The sequence below is a fragment of the Acanthochromis polyacanthus genome, chromosome 13 (assembly GCF_021347895.1).
Source record: "Acanthochromis polyacanthus isolate Apoly-LR-REF ecotype Palm Island chromosome 13, KAUST_Apoly_ChrSc, whole genome shotgun sequence".
Taxonomy (NCBI): Eukaryota; Metazoa; Chordata; class Actinopteri; family Pomacentridae; genus Acanthochromis; species Acanthochromis polyacanthus.
In genome coordinates, this window is record NC_067125.1 from 33,989,993 (window position 1) to 34,011,969 (window position 21,977).

At 39.3% G+C, this 21,977-nt stretch overlaps 4 protein-coding genes across 4 annotated transcripts in view; all 4 read right to left on the bottom strand.

The window, feature by feature from the left end:
- LOC127536796 (extracellular calcium-sensing receptor-like) overlaps positions 1 to 5,659 on the bottom strand; it is a 33,710-nt gene extending 28,051 nt beyond the window's left edge. Inside the window, exon 1 of the mRNA XM_051958060.1 lies at positions 5,470 to 5,659. The gene's annotated coding sequence lies outside the window, so the exon portion shown is untranslated. The remainder of the gene's footprint in view (positions 1 to 5,469) is intronic.
- LOC127536892 (extracellular calcium-sensing receptor-like) lies at positions 653 to 10,428 on the bottom strand. Its single transcript, XM_051958293.1, has 5 exons — positions 10,051 to 10,428; positions 9,120 to 9,944; positions 8,793 to 9,035; positions 3,440 to 3,563; positions 653 to 1,554 (listed from the first exon to the last, which is right to left on the bottom strand). Exons 1-5 carry the CDS (start codon positions 10,300 to 10,302, stop codon positions 653 to 655), a joined length of 2,346 nt encoding a protein of 781 aa, XP_051814253.1. The 5' UTR covers positions 10,303 to 10,428.
- Positions 10,429 to 11,826: 1,398 nt separating this feature from the next.
- On the bottom strand, positions 11,827 to 13,624 carry LOC127536798 (vomeronasal type-2 receptor 26-like). The gene has a single exon (XM_051958063.1). It carries the CDS (start codon positions 13,491 to 13,493, stop codon positions 12,516 to 12,518), a length of 978 nt encoding a protein of 325 aa, XP_051814023.1. The 5' UTR covers positions 13,494 to 13,624; the 3' UTR covers positions 11,827 to 12,515.
- Positions 13,625 to 18,556: 4,932 nt separating this feature from the next.
- LOC127536795 (extracellular calcium-sensing receptor-like) lies at positions 18,557 to 21,953 on the bottom strand. The gene is made up of 3 exons (XM_051958059.1): positions 21,714 to 21,953; positions 21,472 to 21,595; positions 18,557 to 20,174 (listed from the first exon to the last, which is right to left on the bottom strand). Exons 1-3 carry the CDS (start codon positions 21,951 to 21,953, stop codon positions 19,264 to 19,266), a joined length of 1,275 nt encoding a protein of 424 aa, XP_051814019.1. The 3' UTR covers positions 18,557 to 19,263.
- Positions 21,954 to 21,977: the final 24 nt, after the last annotated feature.

Genomic DNA, 21,977 nt, shown 5'->3' on the forward strand with positions numbered 1-21,977 from the left:
ATCTCTCCAAATCATTTCAGTATTTAAATCCATCTCTATAGTTGATTGACAACAATTTTAAAAAACAACAGTTTGAAATTTTGTTTCAGTTCGCTGCTTCTTAACGCAAGTAATGTAATGAAATGGACTGGACAAAACCAGCAGAGATCCAGTGTGCCAGGTTGCCACCTGTGAAATATATTAATATCTTAATTTGGTAAATGTTCGCCAACACCTTATTGCGATATCTGTTTCCTGATTTATTGTAACATTTAATTATTTGGTTCAGTTTTGCATCACACCATTTGCCCGCAGAAGTCAGAGTAATATGTCTAGGACATTGTCAGCAGATCATCTGCTAGGATTGAATGTGTTTGACATCAGCACAGTAACACCTATGTACAAATAATAGGAATGTTGTTATGCAACGACAACCAATGTAACTTGGTGTATCATTGAACTATTTTACAGCTAAAATTCAAAATACAATATACAATACAATTTTTTTTTGTAATTACTTACATTCATGATTTGCTCACAGCACATCTTAGAGAAGTTTATCGTCACAGTATTTACAGAACATTTATCAATTCAACATCAGATTTATAGACACTAACATATAAAGTGTTACAAAACACTGCTTTACTCATAAACAGAATGATACAATGAATAATTACTTTTTGTTTATCTTTTTTCCCATGACATGTTTCTTGGTATTTTTCTCTGGCTTCACCAATATTATGTAACATTTAGGTGCAAAGATGCTACTTAACAAGCCAAACGCTGAGGACAAAATTGCAAAGATTTCCACAGCTACAGTGAACTTCCCAGGAGAGCTGATGTATGCTGGGATAAATGTGATCCAGACGGCACAGAATATCAACATGCTGAATGTGATAAATTTGGCTTCATTAAAGTTATCAGGCAACTTTCTTGCCAGAAATGCCAGAACCAAACAAACTACTGCAAGGATTCCTATGTAGCCCAGCACTGCATAGAAAGCGGCCTCAGAGCCTGTGTTGCATTCTAAAACAATCTTCTTGTTACTGTATCTGAAAACCATGTCAGGGAAAGGTGGCTTTAACTTCAGCCACAATACACATATCACTATTTGAATCATGGTGCAGGAGCAAACGATGATCCTTTGCTGTGCAGGACCAAACTTTCCTGCAACTTTGTTGCCAGGAATTGTGGCTTTGAAAGCTGTAACAACAACAATAGTTTTCATCAAGACACAGGAAATACAAAGAGCAAATGTCACACCAAAAGCTGTGTGTCGCAGCATGCAGGTCCACACTGTGGGTCTGCCCATGAAAGTGAGAGGACAGAGAAAACAGAGGAAGAGAGAAAACAGCAAGAAACAGCTGAGCTCTGAGTTGCTGGCCTTTATTACAGGAGTTTCTCTGTAGTGGATGAAAACCATCATGGTGACCAGTGACAGGGAGGCTCCCAGCAGAGAAACAACTGCGAGAGCTATTCCCATGGGCTCATGGTACGTCAGGAACTCAGTTGTTTTGGGAATGCACTCGTCTCTCCTCTCATTGGACCAGTATTCCTGTGGACAGGGTGTGCAGTCTGTTTGCACCTGCAGAGAGAAACACAGAGTGAGAGTTACAATATCTGGATACCATGTTTGCAGAACATGACAACATATATAAGTAAAAAATGCTATGATGTAAAGTGAGAACATTCAGTATGTTAACAAAAACAGTGACATCTTGAATATGAAACGTGTGAAAACACTAAATGCATGACATTTGATTTAACATGGTAGAATAATGACTTTGTTACAATACACACGTGGACAAAATTGTTGGTACCCCCCAGTTAAAGAAGGAAAAACCCACAATTCTCACTGAAATCACTTGAAACTCACAAAAGTAACAATAAATAAAAAATTATTGAAAATTAAATAATCAAAAACAGCCATTACTTTTGAATTGTTGATTAACATAATTATTTAAAAAAACAAACTAATGAAACAGGCCTGGACAAAAATGATGGTACCTCTATAAAAGATTGAAAACTATTTGACCAGAGTGACATGATTAACTCAGGTGTGTCATTTAATTGACATCACAGGTGTTTCCAAACTCATAATCAGTCAGTCTGCCTATTTAAAGGGAGACAAGTAGTCACCCTGCTGTTTGGTGAAAAGGTGTGTACCACACTGAACATGGACAACAGAAAGCGAAGGAGAGAATTGTCCCAGGACATCCGAAAAAAAATTATAGACAAACATCTTAAAGGTAAAGGCTATAAGACCATCTCTAAACAGCTTGAAGTTCCTGTGACAACAGTGGCTCATATTATTCAGAAGTTCAAGACCCACGGGACAGTAGCCAACCTCCCTGGACGTGGCCGCAAGAGGAAAATTGAAGACAAATTGAAGAGACGGATCGTTGGAATTGTATCCAAAGAGCCCAGAGCAACCTCCAAAGAAATTAAAGGTGAACTCCAAGGCCAAGGTACATCAGTGTCAGATCGCACCATTCGTCGTTGTTTGAGCCAAAGTGGACTTCATGGGAGACGACCAAGGAGGACACCACTGCTGAAAAAAACTCATAAAAAAGCGAGACTGGAATTTGCAAAAATGCATGTTGACAAGCCACAAAGCTTCTGGGAGAATGTCCTTTGGACAGATGAGACCAAACTGGAGCTTTTTGGTAAGGCACATCAACTCTATGTTCATAGACTCAAAAACCAAGCATACGAAGAAAAGAACACTGTCCCTACGGTGAAACATGGAGGAGGCTCAGTAATGTTTTGGGGCTGCTTTGCTGCATCTGGCACAGGGTGTCTTGAAAGTGTGCAAGGTACGATGAAATCTGAAGACTATCAAGACATTCTGGAGAGAAATGTGCTGCCTAGTGTCAGAAAGCTTGGTCTCAGTCGCAGGTCACGGGTCTTCCAACAGGACAACGATCCAAAACACACAGCCAAAAACACCCAAGAATGGCTGAGAGAAAAGCGTTGGACTATTCTAAAGTGGCCTTCTATGAGCCCAGATCTGAATCCCATTGAACATATGTGGAAGGAGCTGAAACATGCCATTTGGAGAAGACACCCATCAAACCTGAGACAACTGGAGCTGTTTGCTCATGAGCAGTGGGCCAAAATACCTGTTGACAGCTGCAGAACGCTCATTGACAAATACAGATATCGTTTAATTGCAGTGATTGCCTCAAAAGGTTGTGCAACAAAATATTAAGTTATGGGTACCATCATTTTTGTCCAGCCCTATTTCATTAGTTTGTTTTTTTAAATAATTATGTTAATCAACAATTCAAAAGTGATGGCTGATTTTGATTATTTAATTTTCAATAAATTTTTATTTATTGTTACTTTTGTGAGTTTCAAGTGATTTCAGTGAGAATTGTGGGTTTTTCCTTCTTTAACTGAGGGGTACCAACAATTTTGTCCACGTGTGTAAATGCTTTTGTAAAACTTGAGTGTCTACCTGTTGAATTGGCTATAGTTCCATCAGCACACGGGATACAGTCAAAGCAACATTTAGGTTTTCCCTTAATCTGAGCTCTCCTGGTTCCCACAGGACAAACATTTGAGCACACTGATGTGGGAACCTGAGGGAGAAATGTTTAAACTGTGTAACAATATCACTGACATATTTAGTTAATTGTAACAATCTCATACAGAACATGGTGTGGAACTTAATCAGTAAAGAAAAATCATCATTATTACCCTTTTCCCCGTCCTCCACACTATCTTTTCCTCCTGGATGTTGAGCCTAAAATCACCGTTTGCAGCAGAAGCAAAATGACCCAGAGTCACATGCTGCACCTGCCCGTTTCTCAGCTGCCAGTTAATAATATCATAAGAAGCAGGAGGGTCTCCATTCTCATCAAAAAACACATCATCTCCAAACTGATTCCTGAAATTCACCCTTTGGAGATGATCAGTGACCTGAAAAGAGAGACACATTATCTGTTAGATATGCACAAGTCCTTATTTATTCTCAATTTTCAGACAGTTGAAGGTATTGTGAAATATTGCTGCACTATTTCTCACCTTTTTGGGCTGAATTTCTGACATATTCAGACATAACTTTACTGTTTTTTCTCCAGCTGGTTTGCAGAATATCAGCTGATGAAGGGCATGTGCAATGGCATACACTGCTTTGTACACATTGTAAGTAACTCTGAGCTGTGTGACATCGAAAAACGCATGCTGGGAATTCATTAATGTCTCATTGCCTGTGCATATTTTATCCATTTTCTCAGTATTTGTGTGTACTCCTGGTAAAACAGGTCTACAGCCCACCATAATCTCCCAGAAATCCTTCACAAAGGCTGCACTTGGGTCTGTATAAGGACTGATATTTGTAAGAAATGGTTTTAGTTTAGGGATTTCCATCTTTTGCACCACAAATCCCAGAGCTCCACCAAAAGCTTGGTAGAATTCAGGTGTGGAGGGTCGAGCAGCTGTTATCCAAGCTTCACTACCAATCCACTGAATTCCTGTAATGTTCTGTTTCACCACCTCTTTCATCAATGGATAAAAGTCACTCTCCGGAGCAAAAGCCAAAATGACTTTAACAGTTGATCTTTTGATCATTTCCACAACATCCAGGATTTTATCCATAGAGTATGTACGTGAAATTGTGCCAGCAAAAGCAACACAAACTCCTAACTTTTTGACCTGTTCAGTGAAAGACAGGATCCCATTTCTCCCATAATCATTGTCTGACTGTATGGCTCCAATCCACTGCCAACCAAAATGTTTAACCAACGCTGCCAAAGCTTTTGCCTGGAAGTAGTCGCTGGGAATGGTCCGAAAAAAGGTGGGATATTTGGTTCTGTCACTCAGACAGGCACATGTTGAGAAGTAACTTACCTAGAAAAGAAGAAGAAAAGAAAAGAGTCTGAAAACAAAGACAGAAAACAGTTACTATGAAGTATCAAAAATGACAGAGTCCATAAAATGTTAATTTATATCTTACTACTGGCACTTGAAATGGTCCAAGAGTTCCAGCAACAGCTATGGACTGAGATGATCCTGACGCTGCTATGACAGCAGATATTGTTGGAGGACAAGGAGAATTAAACTCTGTCTCCTCTGGTCTACTGGCCAGTGTTAGAGCAGCACGTAGATCACTAGTAGGAGATATACAAGAGTTAAGGATCCTGTAGCCGAGAGATATGTTTGGAAGGAGAGCAGGATCTTTGTTGATTTCTTCAATTGCAAATATCATCACTTGGGTCCATCGAAAACCTCGGAAGTAAAATCTAAAGAGGTTTATGAAGTTACAGAGCTGCTGCTCCACATGTACATACACTGACAGGTTTATAAGATAAAAATAAACATGCAAGCATGAATAATAAAAACAGATACATCAAATCATACCCTGCACACTTCACTCCAGGAGGCTCCCTCTTGAATGTAAACGTGCTCCTTATCTCTTTGTTGAAAACTGGAAAAATTCCCCCAATCATTATGTCACCCTGATTAAATAAACTTGGAATGTCAAACCTGCCAAGCAGCTCACAGCCAGAAACTGTGTTCAGGTGGAGAACACACAGAAATATGAAAGTAGCTCTTGCCATGTTTGTGCTCGACTATCAAATGCACATGAGGACGCAGCTCTTATAACAAACTGTGCTGCATGGAGGCAGACATTCTACCATCATGAAAGGCTGATTTATCTCCCACAGGACAGAGGGATCTCTGATTGATAGGGTTTGCACAACAGTGAAAAGTGAATGCTATATTATATAGAAGTATATGAATTCAGTGCAGTATAAGAGCTAATGTACAGGTACACACACTCCAAACTCCGACAAAATGTAGAATTTAGGCAACTGACTGACTGACTCACCATGTTGAACCAAATGCCAGAAATCTACTGAGTACAGCAACATGCATCAAACTACTTTGGTAATATGGACTGATAAAGAAAATCTTTGACATTTTTCACCCACAGTAACTTATGATAATGGCATTTAAACCACAGAGGTGATAGACAAAATCCAAACAAGCAAAGTGAATGCTCCAGAAAATGAACTTCAAGACAATGTTTTTCTTTTTGCAACAGATGATGGTTTTAAGGATGTTAAATAATGTAGGACCAAACCAGTTGATTACCAGAGCAGTATAGGTGGATAAATACTGCAGGTTTTATAATAACTGACATTGTCTGAAGAATTTGTTACTGCATGCTTGTCATTTGCATATCATAGAAACAACAGTTGAAAGACTGTTCTGTATAAATTAGTGGGCAATATGGAAACTAATGTTTAATCTAGCCTTCAAACCTCATAGTCCACTACAGCAGATCCTCTCTTTACGACGTCCTCGACCTACGGCGTTTCGTGGTCGTCATCCCCCATAAATTTATTGAGAAAGTCTTGTTCATACAGTCCATGGTCTTGTTCCATCATTTCGACGTAAGGCGTTTACGACATTAAAATAAAAGTTTGTGCAGGAACTAGTTGGTGAGCGCAGCTGACGAAGACATCGTCACGTCGCTGAAATGCGAGGAAGACGGCTTTGTTTACATTCGGTTGAACGCTATGTCAGATTGTGCTACAATCGCTTTCTTTCGTTTGTGTTGTTTTTCGAAACCTTTTAGCTCTTCATTATGACTCCCACATTCCAGTCAGACTCGTCTGATGGCAGTGCTTTGAAGAAAAGGAAAGCCATCTCCATGGAAGTGAAGTTAGATATAAAATGCTCGGAAAACACAGGGCACAGCACCAATGGACGAATGATTAGGATTTTATTTAGCTTGAAAAGGAGTGCATAACAACCAAAAAATCTCTCCAAATCATTTCAGTATTTAAATCCATCTCTATAGTTGATTGACAACAATTTTAAAAAACAACAGTTTGAAATTTTGTTTCAGTTCGCTGCTTCTTAACGCAAGTAATGTAATGAAATGGACTGGACAAAACCAGCAGAGATCCAGTGTGCCAGGTTGCCACCTGTGAAAATATATTAATATCTTAATTTGGTAAATGTTCGCCAACACCTTATTGCGATATCTGTTTCCTGATTTATTGTAACATTTAATTATTTGGTTCAGTTTTGCATCACACCATTTGCCCGCAGAAGTCAGAGTAATATGTCTAGGACATTGTCAGCAGATCATCTGCTAGGATTGAATGTGTTTGACATCAGCACAGTAACACCTATGTACAAATAATAGGAATGTTGTTATGCAACGACAACCAATGTAACTTGGTGTATCATTGAACTATTTTACAGCTAAAATTCAAAATACAATATACAATACAATTTTTTTTTGTAATTACTTACATTCATGATTTGCTCACAGCACATCTTAGAGAAGTTTATCGTCACAGTATTTACAGAACATTTATCAATTCAACATCAGATTTATAGACACTAACATATAAAGTGTTACAAAACACTGCTTTACTCATAAACAGAATGATACAATGAATAATTACTTTTTGTTTATCTTTTTTCCCATGACATGTTTCTTGGTATTTTTCTCTGGCTTCACCAATATTATGTAACATTTAGGTGCAAAGATGCTACTTAACAAGCCAAACGCTGAGGACAAAATTGCAAAGATTTCCACAGCTACAGTGAACTTCCCAGGAGAGCTGATGTATGCTGGGAAAAATGTGATCCAGACGGCACAGAATATCAACATGCTGAATGTGATAAATTTGGCTTCATTAAAGTTATCAGGCAACTTTCTTGCCAGAAATGCCAGAACCAAACAAACTACTGCAAGTATTCCTATGTAGCCCAGCACTGCATAGAAAGCGGCCTCAGAGCCTGTGTTGCATTCTAAAACAATCTTCTTGTTACTGTATCTGAAAACCATGTCAGGGAAAGGTGGCTTTAACTTCAGCCACAATACACATATCACTATTTGAATCATGGTGCAGGAGCAAACGATGATCCTTTGCTGTGCAGGACCAAACTTTCCTGCAACTTTGTTGCCAGGAATTGTGGCTTTGAAAGCTGTAACAACAACAATAGTTTTCATCAAGACACAGGAAATACAAAGAGCAAATGTCACACCAAAAGCTGTGTGTCGCAGCATGCAGGTCCACACTGTGGGTCTGCCCATGAAAGTGAGAGGACAGAGAAAACAGAGGAAGAGAGAAAACAGCAAGAAACAGCTGAGCTCTGAGTTGCTGGCCTTTATTACAGGAGTTTCTCTGTAGTGGATGAAAACCATCATGGTGACCAGTGACAGGGAGGCTCCCAGCAGAGAAACAACTGTGAGAGCTATTCCCATGGGCTCATGGTACGTCAGGAACTCAGTTGTTTTGGGAATGCACTCGTCTTTCTTCTCATTGGACCAGTATTCCTGTGGACAGGGTGTGCAGTCTGCTGCACCTGCAGAGAGAAACACAGAGTGAGAGTTACAATATCTGGATATCATGTTTGAAGAACATAACAACATATATCAGTAAAAAATGCAATGATGTAAAGTGAGAACATTCACTATGGGAACAAAAACAGTGACGTCTTGAACCTGAAACGTGGAAACATTAAATGCATGAGATTTGATTTAACATGGGAGAATAATGACTTTGTTAAAATATGTGCTTTTGAAACTTGAGTGTCTACCTGTTGAATTGGCTATAGTTCCATCAGCACACGGGATACAGTCAAAACAACATTTAGGTTTTCCCTTAATCTGAGCTCTCCTGGTTCCCACAGGACAAACATTTGAGCACACTGATGTGGGAACCTGAGGGAGAAATGTTTAAACTGTGTAACAATATCACTGACATATTTAGTTGATTGTAACAATCTCATGCAGAACATGGTGTGGAACTTAATCAGTAAAGAAAAATCATCATTCTTACCCTTTTCCCCGTCCTCCACACTATCTTTTCCTCCTGGATGTTGAGCCTAAAATCACCGTTTGCAGCAGAAGCAAAATGACCCAGAGTCACATGCTGCACCTGCCCGTTTCTCAGCTGCCAGTTAATAATATCATAAGAAGCAGGAGGGTCTCCATTCTCATCAAAAAACACATCATCTCCAAACTGATTCTTGAAATTCACCCTTTGGAGATGATCAGTGACCTGAAAAGAGAGACACATTATCTGTTAGATATGCACAAGTCCTTATTTATTCTCAATTTTCAGACAGTTGAACGTATTGTGAAATATTGCTGCACTATTTCTCACCTGTTTGGGCTGAATTTCTGACATATTCAGACATAACTTTGCTGTTTTTTCTCCAGCTGGTTTGCAGAATATCAGCTGGTGAAGGGCATGTGCAATGGCATAAACTGCTTTGTACACATTGTACGTAACTCTGAGCTGTGTGACATCGAAAAACGCATGCTGGGAATTCATTAATGTCTCATTGCCTGTGCATATTTTATCCATTTTCTCAGTATTTCTGTGTACTCCTGGTAAAACAGGTCTACATCCCACCATAATCTCCCAGAAATCCTTCACAAAGGCTGCACTTGGGTCTGTATAAGGACTGATATTTGTAAGAAATGGTTTTAGTTTAGGAATTGCCATTTTCTGCATCACAAATCCCAGAGTTCCACCAAAAGCTTGGTAGAATTCAGGTGTGGACAGTCTAGCAGCTGTTATCCAAGCTTCACTGGCAATCCACTGAATTCCTGTAATGTTCTGTTTCACCACCTCTTTCATCAACGGATAAAAGTCACTCTCCGGAGCAAAAGCCAAAATGACTTTAACAGTTGATTTTTTGATCATTTCCACAACATCCAGGATTTTATCCATAGAGTATGTACGTGAAATTGTGCCACCAAAAGCAACACAAACTCCTAACTTTTTGACCTCTTTAGTGAAAGACAGGATCCCATTTCTCCCATAATCATTGTCTGACTGTATGGCTCCAATCCACTGCCAACCAAAATGTTTAACCAACGCTGCCAAAGCTTTTGCCTGGAAGTAGTCGCTGGGGATGGTCCGAAAAAAGGTGGGATATTTGGTTCTGTCACTCAGACAGGCACATGTTGAGAAGTAACTTACCTAGAAATGAAGAAGAAAAGAAATGAGTCTGAAAACAAAGACACAAAACAGTTGCTATCAAGTATCAAAAATGACAAAGTCCATAAAATGTTAATTTATATCTTACGACTGGCACTTGAAATGGTCCAAGAGTTCCAGCCACAGCTAAGGACTGAGATGATCCTGACGCTGCTATGACAGCAGATATTGTTGGAGGACAAGAAGAATTAAACTCTGTCTCCTCTGGTCTACTGGCCAGTGTTAGAGCAGCACGTAGATCACTAGTAGGAGATACACAAGAGTTAAGGATCCTGTAGCCGAGAGATATGTTTGGAAGGAGAGCAGGATCTTTGTTGATTTCTTCAATTGCAAATATCATCACTTGGGTCCATCGAAAACCTCGGAGGTGAAATCTAAAGAGGTTTATGAAGTTACAGAGCTGCTGCTGCTCCACATGTACATACACTGACAGGTTTATAAGATAAGAATAAACATGCAAGCATGAATAATAAAAATAGATACATTAAATCATACCCTGCACACTTCACTCCAGGAGGCTCCCTCTTGAATGCAGACGTGCTCCTTATCTCTTTGTAGAAAACTGGAAAAATTCCCCCAATCATTATGTCACCCTGATTAAATAAACTTGGAATGTCAAACCTGCCAAACAGCTCACAGCCAGAAACTGTGTTCAGGTGGAGAACACACAGAAATATGAAAGTAGCTCTTGCCATGTTTGTGCTCGACTATCAAATGCACATGAGGACGCAGCTCTTATAACAAACTGTGCTGCATGGAGGCAGACATTCTACCATCATGAAAGGCTGATTTATCTCCCACAGGACAGAGGGATCTCTGATTGATAGGGTTTGCACAACAGTGAAAAGTGAATGCTATATTATATAGAAGTATATGAATTCAGTGCAGTATAAGAGCTAATGTACAGGTACACACACTCCAAACTCCGACAAAATGTAGAATTTAGGCAACTGACTGACTGACTCACCATGTTGAACCAAATGCCAGAAATCTACTGAGTACAGCAACATGCATCAAACTACTTTGGTAATATGGACTGATAAAGAAAATCTTTGACATTTTTCACCCACAGTAACTTATGATAATGGCATTTAAACCACAGAGGTGATAGACAAAATCCAAACAAGCAAAGTGAATGCTCCAGAAAATGAACTTCAAGACAATGTTTTTCTTTTTGCAACAGATGATGGTTTTAAGGATGTTAAATAATGTAGGACCAAACCAGTTGATTACCAGAGCAGTATAGGTGGATAAATACTGCAGGTTTTATAATAACTGACATTGTCTGAAGAATTTGTTACTGCATGCTTGTCATTTGCATATCATAGAAACAACAGTTGAAAGACAGTTCTGTATAAATTAGTGGGCAATATGGAAACCACTGTTAAATCTAGCCTTCACATCTTATAGTCCACTACAGCAGATCCTCTCTTTACGACGTCCTCGACCTACGGCGTTTCGTGGTCGTCATCCCCCATAAATTTATTGAGAAAGTCTTGTTCATACAGTCCATGGTCTTGTTCCATCATTTCGACGTAAGGCGTTTACGACATTAAAATAAAAGTTTGTGCAGGAACTAGTTGGTGAGCGCAGCTGACGAAGACATCGTCACGTCGCTGAAATGCGAAGAAGACGGCTTTGTTTACATTCGGTTGAACGCTATGTCAGATTGTGCTACAATCGCTTTCTTTCGTTTGTGTTGTTTTTCGAAACCTTTTAGCTCTTCATTAAGACTCCCACATTCCAGTCAGACTCGTCTGATGGCAGTGCTTTGAAGAAAAGGAAAGCCATCTCCATGGAAGTGAAGTTAGATATAAAATGCTCGGAAAACACAGGGCACAGCACCAATGGACGAATGATTAGGATTTTATTTAGCTTGAAAAGGAGTGCATAACAACCACAAAATCTCTCCAAATCATTTCAGTATTTAAATCCATCTCTATAGTTGATTGACAACAATTTTAAAAAACAACAGTTTGAAATTTTGTTTCAGTTCGCTGCTTCTTAACGCAAGTAATGTAATGAAGTGGACTGGACAAAACCAGCAGAGATCCAGTGTGCCAGATTGCCACCTGTGAAAATATAATAATATCATAATTTGATAAATGTTCGCCAACACCTTATTGCGATATCTGTTTCCTGATTTATTGTAACATTTAATTATTTGGTTCAGTTTTGCATCACACCATTTGCCCGCAGAAGTCAGAGTAATATGTCTAGGACATTGTCAGCAGATCATCTGCGAGGATTGAATGTGTTTGACATCAGCACAGTAACACCTATGTACAAATAATAGGAATGTTGTTATGCAACGACAACCAATGTAACTTGGTGTATCATTGAACTATTTTACAGCTAAAATTCAAAATACAATGTACAATACAATTTTTTTGTAATTACTTACATTCATGATTTGCTCACAGCACATCTTAGAGAAGTTTATCGTCACAGTATTTACAGAACATTTATCAATTCAACATCAGATTTATAGACACTAACTTAAAGTGTTACAAAACACTGCTTTACTCATATACAGTATGATATAATGAATCATTACTTTTTGTTCATCTTTTTCCCCATGACATGTTTCTTGGTATTTTTCTCTGGCTTCACTAATATTATGTAACATTTAGGTGCAAAGATGCTACTTAACAAGCCAAACGCTGAGGACAAAATTGCAAAGATTTCCACAGCTACAGTGAACTTCCCAGGAGAGCTGATGTACGCTGGGATAAATGTGATCCAGACGGCACAGAATATCAACATGCTGAATGTGATAAATTTGGCTTCATTAAAGTTATCAGGCAACTTTCTTGCCAGAAATGCCAGAACCAAACAAACTACTGCAAGGATTCCTATGTAGCCCAGCACTGCATAGAAAGCGGCCTCAGAGCCTGTGTTGCATTCTAAAACAATCTTCTTGTTACTGTATCTGAAAACCATGTCAGGGAAAGGTGGCTTTAACTTCAGCCACAATACACATATCACTATTTGAATCATGGTGCAGGAGCAAACGATGATCCTTTGCTGTGCAGGACCAAACTTTCCTGCAACTTTGTTGCCAGGAATTGTGGCTTTGAAAGCTGTAACAACAACAATAGTTTTCATCAAGACACAGGAAATACAAAGAGCAAATGTCACACCAAAAGCTGTGTGTCGCAGCATGCAGGTCCACACTGTGGGTCTGCCCATGAAAGTGAGAGGACAGAGAAAACAGAGGAAGAGAGAAAACAGCAAGAAACAGCTGAGCTCTGAGTTGCTGGCCTTTATTACAGGAGTTTCTCTGTAGTGGATGAAAACCATCATGGTGACCAGTGACAGGGAGGCTCCCAGCAGAGAAACAACTGCGAGAGCTATTCCCATGGGCTCATGGTACGTCAGGAACTCAGTTGTTTTGGGAATGCACTCGTCTCTCCTCTCATTGGACCAGTATTCCTGTGGACAGGGTGTGCAGTCTGTTGCACCTGCAGAGAGAAACACAGAGTGAGAGTTACAATATCTGGATACCATGTTTGCAGAACATGACAACATATATAAGTAAAAAATGCAATGATGTAAAGTGAGAACATTCAGTATGTTAACAAAAACAGTGACATCTTGAATATGAAACGTGTAAAAACTAAATGCATGACATTTGATTTAACATGGTAGAATAATGACTTTGTTACAATACACACGTGGACAAAATTGTTGGTACCCCTCAGTTAAAGAAGGAAAAACCCACAATTCTCACTGAAATCACTTGAAACTCACAAAAGTAACAATAAATAAAAAATTATTGAAAATTAAATAATCAAAAACAGCCATTACTTTTGAATTGTTGATTAACATAATTATTTAAAAAAACAAACTAATGAAACAGGCCTGGACAAAAATGATGGTACCTCTATAAAAGATTGAAAACTATTTGACCAGAGTGACATGATTAACTCAGGTGTGTCATTTAATTGACATCACAGGTGTTTCCAAACTCATAATCAGTCAGTCTGCCTATTTAAAGGGAGACAAGTAGTCACCCTGCTGTTTGGTGAAAAGGTGTGTACCACACTGAACATGGACAACAGAAAGCGAAGGAGAGAATTGTCCCAGGACATCCGAAAAAAAAATGATAGACAAACATCTTAAAGGTAAAGGCTATAAGACCATCTCTAAACAGCTTGAAGTTCCTGTGACAACAGTGGCTCATATTATTCAGAAGTTCAAGACCCACGGGACAGTAGCCAACCTCCCTGGACGTGGCCGCAAGAGGAAAATTGATGACAAATTGAAGAGACGGATCGTTGGAATTGTATCCAAAGAGCCCAGAGCAACCTCCAAAGAAATTAAAGGTGAACTCCAAGGCCAAGGTACATCAGTGTCAGATCGCACCATTCGTCGTTGTTTGAGCCAAAGTGGACTTCATGGGAGACGACCAAGGAGGACACCACTGCTGAAAAAAACTCATAAAAAAGCCAGACTGGAATTTGCAAAAATGCATGTTGACAAGCCACAAAGCTTCTGGGAGAATGTCCTTTGGACAGATGAGACCAAACTGGAGCTTTTTGGTAAGGCACATCAACTCTATGTTCATAGACTCAAAAACCAAGCATACGAAGAAAAGAACACTGTCCCTACGGTGAAACATGGAGGAGGCTCAGTAATGTTTTGGGGCTGCTTTGCTGCATCTGGCACAGGGTGTCTTGAAAGTGTGCAAGGTACGATGAAATCTGAAGACTATCAAGACATTCTGGAGAGAAATGTGCTGCCTAGTGTCAGAAAGCTTGGTCTCAGTCGCAGGTCACGGGTCTTCCAACAGGACAACGATCCAAAACACACAGCCAAAAACACCCAAGAATGGCTGAGAGAAAAGCGTTGGACTATTCTAAAGTGGCCTTCTGTGAGCCCAGATCTGAATCCCATTGAACATATGTGGAAGGAGCTGAAACATGCCATTTGGAGAAGACACCCATCAAACCAGAGACAACTGGAGCTGTTTGCTCATGAGGAGTGGGCCAAAATACCTGTTGACAGCTGCAGAACGCTCATTGACAAATACAGATATCGTTTAATTGCAGTGATTGCCTCAAAAGGTTGTGCAACAAAATATTAAGTTATGGGTACCATCATTTTTGTCCAGCCCTATTTCATTAGTTTGTTTTTTTAAATAATTATGTTAATCAACAATTCAAAAGTGATGGCTGATTTTGATTATTTAATTTTCAATAAATTTTTATTTATTGTTACTTTTGTGAGTTTCAAGTGATTTCAGTGAGAATTGTGGGTTTTTCCTTCTTTAACTGAGGGGTACCAACAATTTTGTCCACGTGTGTAAATGCTTTTGTAAAACTTGAGTGTCTACCTGTTGAATTGGCTATAGTTCCATCAGCACACGGGATACAGTCAAAGCAACATTTAGGTTTTCCCTTAATCTGAGCTCTCCTGGTTCCCACAGGACAAACATTTGAGCACACTGATGTGGGAACCTGAGGGAGAAATGTTTAAACTGTGTAACAATATCACTGACATATTTAGTTAATTGTAACAATCTCATACAGAACATGGTGTGGAACTTAATCAGTAAAGAAAAATCATCATTATTACCCTTTTCCCCGTCCTCCACACTATCTTTTCCTCCTGGATGTTGAGCCTAAAATCACCGTTTGCAGCAGAAGCAAAATGACCCAGAGTCACATGCTGCACCTGCCCGTTTCTCAGCTGCCAGTTAATAATATCATAAGAAGCAGGAGGGTCTCCATTCTCATCAAAAAACACATCATCCCCAAACTGATTCCTGAAATTCACCCTTTGGAGATGATCAGTGACCTGAAAAGAGAGACACATTATCTGTTAGATATGCACAAGTCCTTATTTATTCTCAATTTTCAGACAGTTGAAGGTATTGTGAAATATTGCTGCACTATTTCTCACCTTTTTGGGCTGAATTTCTGACATATTCAGACATAACTTTACTGTTTTTTCTCCAGCTGGTTTGCAGAATATCAGCTGATGAAGGGCATGTGCAATGGCATACACTGCTTTGTACACATTGTAAGTAACTCTGAGCTGTGTGACATCAAAAAACGCATGCTGGGAATTCATTAATGTCTCATTGCCTGTGCATATTTTATCCATTTTCTCAGTATTTCTGTGTACTCCAGGTAAAACAGGTCTGCAGCCCACCATAATCTCCCAGAAATCCTTCACAAAGGCTGCACTTGGGTCTGTATAAGGACTGATATTTGTAAGAAATGGTTTTAGTTTAGGGATTTCCATCTTTTGCACCACAAATCCCAGAGCTCCACCAAAAGCTTGGTAGAATTCAGGTGTGGAGGGTCGAGCAGCTGTTATCCAAGCTTCACTACCAATCCACTGAATTCCTGTAATGTTCTGTTTCACCACCTCTTTCATCAATGGATAAAAGTCACTCTCCGGAGCAAAAGCCAAAATGACTTTAACAGTTGATCTTTTGATCATTTCCACAACATCCAGGATTTTATCCATAGAGTATCTACGTGAAATTGTGCCAGCAAAAGCAACACAAACTCCTAACTTTTTGACCTGTTCAGTGAAAGACAGGATCCCATTTCTCCCATAATCATTGTCTGACTGTATGGCTCCAATCCACTGCCAACCAAAATGTTTAACCAACGCTGCCAAAGCTTTTGCCTGGAAGTAGTCGCTGGGGATGGTCCGAAAAAAGGTGGGATATTTGGTTCTGTCACTCAGACAGGCACATGTTGAGAAGTAACTTACCTAGAAAAGAAGAAGAAAAGAAAAGAGTCTGAAAACAAAGACAGAAAACAGTTACTATGAAGTATCAAAAATGACAGAGTCCATAAAATGTTAATTTATATCTTACTACTGGCACTTGAAATGGTCCAAGAGTTCCAGCCACAGCTATGGACTGAGATGATCCTGACGCTGCTATGACAGCAGATATTGTTGGAGGACAAGGAGAATTAAACTCTGTCTCCTCTGGTCTACTGGCCAGTGTTAGAGCAGCACGTAGATCACTAGTAGGAGATATACAAGAGTTAAGGATCCTGTAGCCGAGAGATATGTTTGGAAGGAGACCAGGATCTTTGTTGATTTCTTCAATTGCAAATATCATCACTTGGGTCCATCGAAAACCTCGGAGGTGAAATCTAAAGAGGTTTATGAAGTTACAGAGCTGCTGCTCCACATGTACATACACTGACAGGTTTATAAGATAAGAATAAACATGCAAGCATGAATAATAAAAATAGATACATTAAATCATACCCTGAACACTTCACTCCAGGAGGCTCCCTCTTGAATGTAGACGTGCTCCTTATATCTTTGTAGAAAACCGGAAAAATTCCCCCAATCATTATGTCACCCTGATTAAATAAACTTGGAATGTCAAACCTGCCAAACAGCTCACAGCCAGAAACTGTGTTCAGGTGGAGAACACACAGAAATATGAAAGTAGCTCTTGCCATGTTTGTGCTCGACTATCAAATGCACATGAGGACGCAGCTCTTATAACAAACTGTGCTGCATGGAGGCAGACATTCTACCACCATGAAAGGCTGATTTATCTCCCACAGGACAGAGGGATCTCTGATTGATAGGGTTTGCACAACAGTGAAAAGTGAATGCTATATTATATAGAAGTATATGAATTCAGTGCAGTATAAGAGCTAATGTACAGGTACACACACTCCAAACTCCGACAAAATGTAGAATTTAGGCAACTGACTGACTGACTCACCATGTTGAACCAAATGCCAGAAATCTACTGAGTACAGCAACATGCATCAAACTACTTTGGTAATATGGACTGATAAAGAAAATCTTTGACATTTTTCACCCACAGTAACTTATGATAATGGCATTTAAACCACAGAGGTGATAGACAAAATCCAAACAAGCAAAGTGAATGCTCCAGAAAATGAACTTCAAGACAATGTTTTTCTTTTTGCAACAGATGATGGTTTTAAGGATGTTAAATAATGTAGGACCAAACCAGTTGATTACCAGAGCAGTATAGGTGGATAAATACTGCAGGTTTTATAATAACTGACATTGTCTGAAGAATTTGTTACTGCATGCTTGTCATTTGCATATCATAGAAACAACAGTTGAAAGACAGTTCTGTATAAATTAGTGGGCAATATGGAAACCACTGTTAAATCTAGCCTTCACATCTTATAGTCCACTACAGCAGATCCTCTCTTTACGACGTCCTCGACCTACGGCGTTTCGTGGTCGTCACCCTCCATAAATTTATTGAGAAAGTCTTGTTCATACAGTCCATGGTCTTGTTCCATCATTTCGACGTAAGGCGTTTATGACATTAAAATAAAAGTTTGTGCAGGAACTAGTTGGTGAGCGGAGCGGACGAAGACATCATCACGTCGCTGAAATGCGAGGAAGACGGCTTTGTTTACATTCGGTTGAACGCTATGTCAGATTGTGCTACAATCGCTTTCTTTCGTTTGTGTTTTTCGAAAACTTTTAGCTCTTCATTATGACTCCCACACACCAGTCAGACTCGTCTAATGACAGTGCTTTGAAGAAAAGGAAAGCCATTTCCATGGAAGTGAAGTTAGATATAAAATGCTCGGAAAACACAGGGCACAGCACCAATGGACGAATGATTAGGATTTTATTTAGCTTGAAAAGGAGTGCATAACAACCAAAAAATCTCTCCAAATCATTTCAGTATTTAAATCCATCTCTATAGTTGATTGACAACAATTTTAAAAAAACAACAGTTTGAAACTTTGTTTCAGTTCGCTGCTTCTTAACGCAAGTAATGTAATGAAGTGGACTGGACAAAACCAGCAGAGATCCAGTGTGCCAGGTTGCCACCTGTGAAAATATATTAATATCATAATTTGATAAATGTTCGCCAACACCTTATTGCGATATCCGTTTCCTGATTTATTGTAACATTTAAATACTTGGTTCAGTTTTGCATCACACCATTTGTCGCAGAGGTCAGAGTAATATGTCTAGGACATTGTCAGCAGATCATCTGCTCGGATTGAATGTGTTTGACATCAGCACAGTAACACCTATATACAAATAATAGGAATGTTGTTATGCAACGACAACCAATGTAACTTGGTGTATCATTGAACTATTTTACAGCTAAAATTCAAAACACAATATACAATACAATTTTTTTGTAATTATTTACATTCATGATTTGCTCACAGCACATCTTAGAGAAGTTTATCATCACAGTATTTACAGAACATTTATCAATTCAACAGCAGATTTATAGACACTAACTTAAATAAAATGTTACAAAACACTGCTTTACTCATAAAGAGTATGATACAATGAATCATTACTTTTTGTTCATCTTTTTTCCCATGACATGTTTCTTGGTATTTTTCTCTGGCTTCACTAATATTATGTAACATTTAGGTGCAAAGATGCTACTTAACAAGCCAAACGCTGAGGACAAAATTGCAAAGATTTCCACAGCTACAGTGAACTTCCCAGGAGAGCTGATGTATGCTGGGATAAATGTGATCCAGACGGCACAGAATATCAACATGCTGAATGTGATAAATTTGGCTTCATTAAAGTTATCAGGCAACTTTCTTGCCAGAAATGCCAGAACCAAACAAACTACTGCAAGGATTCCTATGTAGCCCAGCACTGCATAGAAAGCAGCCTCAGAGCCTGTGTTGCATTCTAAAACAATCTTCTTGTTACTGTATCTGAAAACCATGTCAGGGAAAGGTGGCTTTAACTTCAGCCACAATACACATATCACTATTTGAATCATGGTGCAGGAGCAAACGATGATCCTTTGCTGTGCAGGACCAAACTTTCCTGCAACTTTGTTGCCAGGAATTGTGGCTTTGAAAGCTGTAACAACAACAATAGTTTTCATCAAGACACAGGAAATACAAAGAGCAAATGTCACACCAAAAGCTGTATGTCGCAGCATGCAGGTCCACACTGTGGGTCTGCCCATGAAAGTGAGAGGACAGAGAAAACAGAGGAAGAGAGAAAACAGCAAGAAACAGCTGAGCTCTGAGTTGCTGGCCTTTATTACAGGAGTTTCTCTGTAGTGGATGAAAACCATCATGGTGACCAGTGACAGGGAGGCTCCCAGCAGAGAAACAACTGCGAGAGCTATTCCCATAGACTCATGGTACGTCAGGAACTCAGTTGTTTTGGGAATGCACTCGTCTTTCCTCTCATTGGACCAGTATTCCTGTGGACAGGGTGTGCAGTCTGCTGCACCTGCAGAGAGAAACACAGAGTGAGAGTTACAATATCTGGATATCATGTTTGCAGAACATGACAACATATATCAGTAAAAAATGCAATGATGTAAAGTGAGAACATTCAATAGACCCTTTAATGACCCACGTCACAAATGACGTCACAGCTTTAGCTGGAGGCAAAAAGAGAAACCCGCGGCCGTGACCTAAAGGCGAAAAACTGAGGGACAAGGCTCTATCAACTTTTCTAAAATGTCGTCCTGCTGTGTTTTTGGATGCCAGAATAGGAGGAATGACATTGGCGACCGCAAATTAAAGTTTTATAGGATTCCACCGCACTCGTGCTCAGAGGGAACGATGACAGTTGTGGTTAAATGCACTGAGGGGAAAAGACTGGACAGAGACGATCAGCTGCAGTCAATTCCAGCCATTTTCAGTACAAAAAATCGCTAATATTCTATTTGTAAATAAAAAATATGACAAGAAATACAGGGAATATTGGACGCGCATCGCGAGGTGCATTTCCTTGAAAACGACCGATTCGTGGATTATATACCGACTTCAAGACATGTTTTGGACCAAATAATTTACTGGCTTGTGTCGTCTGGATGTCCAAGGTTAGATTATGGCCATTTTTTGTGGAATATTTTCATCTGTGTGTAATAATGAACCCGGAAATGTGAGTCGCACTGTGTACGTTAAAGCCGTGTACAGAGAAAGGATGGATGGATATTCGTTGTTTGTCGGACAAATGTGTTTTTCTCACCCGCTGTGGTAATCACATCTGAAAGTGGTTTATACCAGCGGATTCATGAGAATCTAAGCTTTTCATCGGCGTATAGTGTTTATATAATCGCGTTTGCAGCCTTCGGACATTCTTTAAATTCCTATGCAAATTAGGAAGTGTACCGCCGGCGGTACACTGAAGTTTAACGGGTTAAAAATGCTCAAGTTTGCAGAGCAAACTCCCAGCGCAAACTATGGGTATTCTTATCTTATTTTTAATGTTTTAAAATGTTGTACAGCACTTTGCGCTGCTTTTTTTGTATGAAAAGTGTTTTATAAATAAAGTTTGATTTGATTTGATTTGATATACTCCCAGTCCCGCTTGACTTCTCGCTCCGCTTTTGCCTCCAGCATAAGCCCCGCCCACAAAAAACGTCACAATGTTTGTAAACAAATAAAGGGTCTATATGGGAACAAAACAGTGACATCATGAATATGAAACGTGTAAAAACTAAATGCATGACATTTGATTTAACATGGTATAATAATGACTTTGTTACAATATATACTTATGAAATTTGACTGTCTACCTGTTGAATTGGCTATAGTTCCATCAGCACATGGGATACAGTCAAAACAACATGTAGGTTTTCCCTTAATCTGAGCTCTCCTGGTTCCCACAGGACAAACATTTGAGCACACTGATGTGGGAACCTGAGGGAGAAATGTTTAAACTGTGTAACAATATCACTGACATATTTAGTTGATTGTAACAATCTCATACAGAACATGGTGTGGAACTTAATCAGTAAAGAAAAATCATCATTATTACCCTTTTCCCCGTCCTCCACACTATCTTTTCCTCCTGGATGTTGAGCCTAAAATCACCGTTTGCAGCAGAAGCAAAATGACCCAGAGTCACATGCTGCACCTGCCCGTTTCTCAGCTGCCAGTTAATAATATCATAAGAAGCAGGAGGATCTCCATTCTCATCAAAAAACACATCATCTCCAAACTGATTCCTGAAATTCACCCTTTGGAGATAATCAGTGACCTGAAAAGAGAGACACATTATCTGTTAGATATGCACAAGTCC

Bases quoted from the DNA above. Each gene is read 5' to 3' on its own strand.
- LOC127536798 (XM_051958063.1), bottom strand. From the start codon at position 13,493: ATGTTGTCATGTTCTGCAAACATGGTATCCAGATATTGTAACTCTCAC.
- LOC127536892 (XM_051958293.1), bottom strand. From the start codon at position 10,302: ATGATATTTGCAATTGAAGAAATCAACAAAGATCCTGCTCTCCTTCCA. The intron at 3,564-8,792 runs GTAAGAATGATG...TTTCTCCCTCAG, and splicing joins TGTGGAGGACGGGGAAAAGG to GTTCCCACATCAGTGTGCTC. The intron at 1,555-3,439 runs GTAGACACTCAA...AGGTGCAAACAG, and splicing joins AACTATAGCCAATTCAACAG to ACTGCACACCCTGTCCACAG.
- LOC127536795 (XM_051958059.1), bottom strand. From the start codon at position 21,953: ATGTGTCTCTCTTTTCAGGTCACTGATTATCTCCAAAGGGTGAATTTC. The intron at 21,596-21,713 runs GTAATAATGATG...TTTCTCCCTCAG, and splicing joins TGTGGAGGACGGGGAAAAGG to GTTCCCACATCAGTGTGCTC. The intron at 20,175-21,471 runs GTAGACAGTCAA...TTCTCTCTGCAG, and splicing joins AACTATAGCCAATTCAACAG to GTGCAGCAGACTGCACACCC.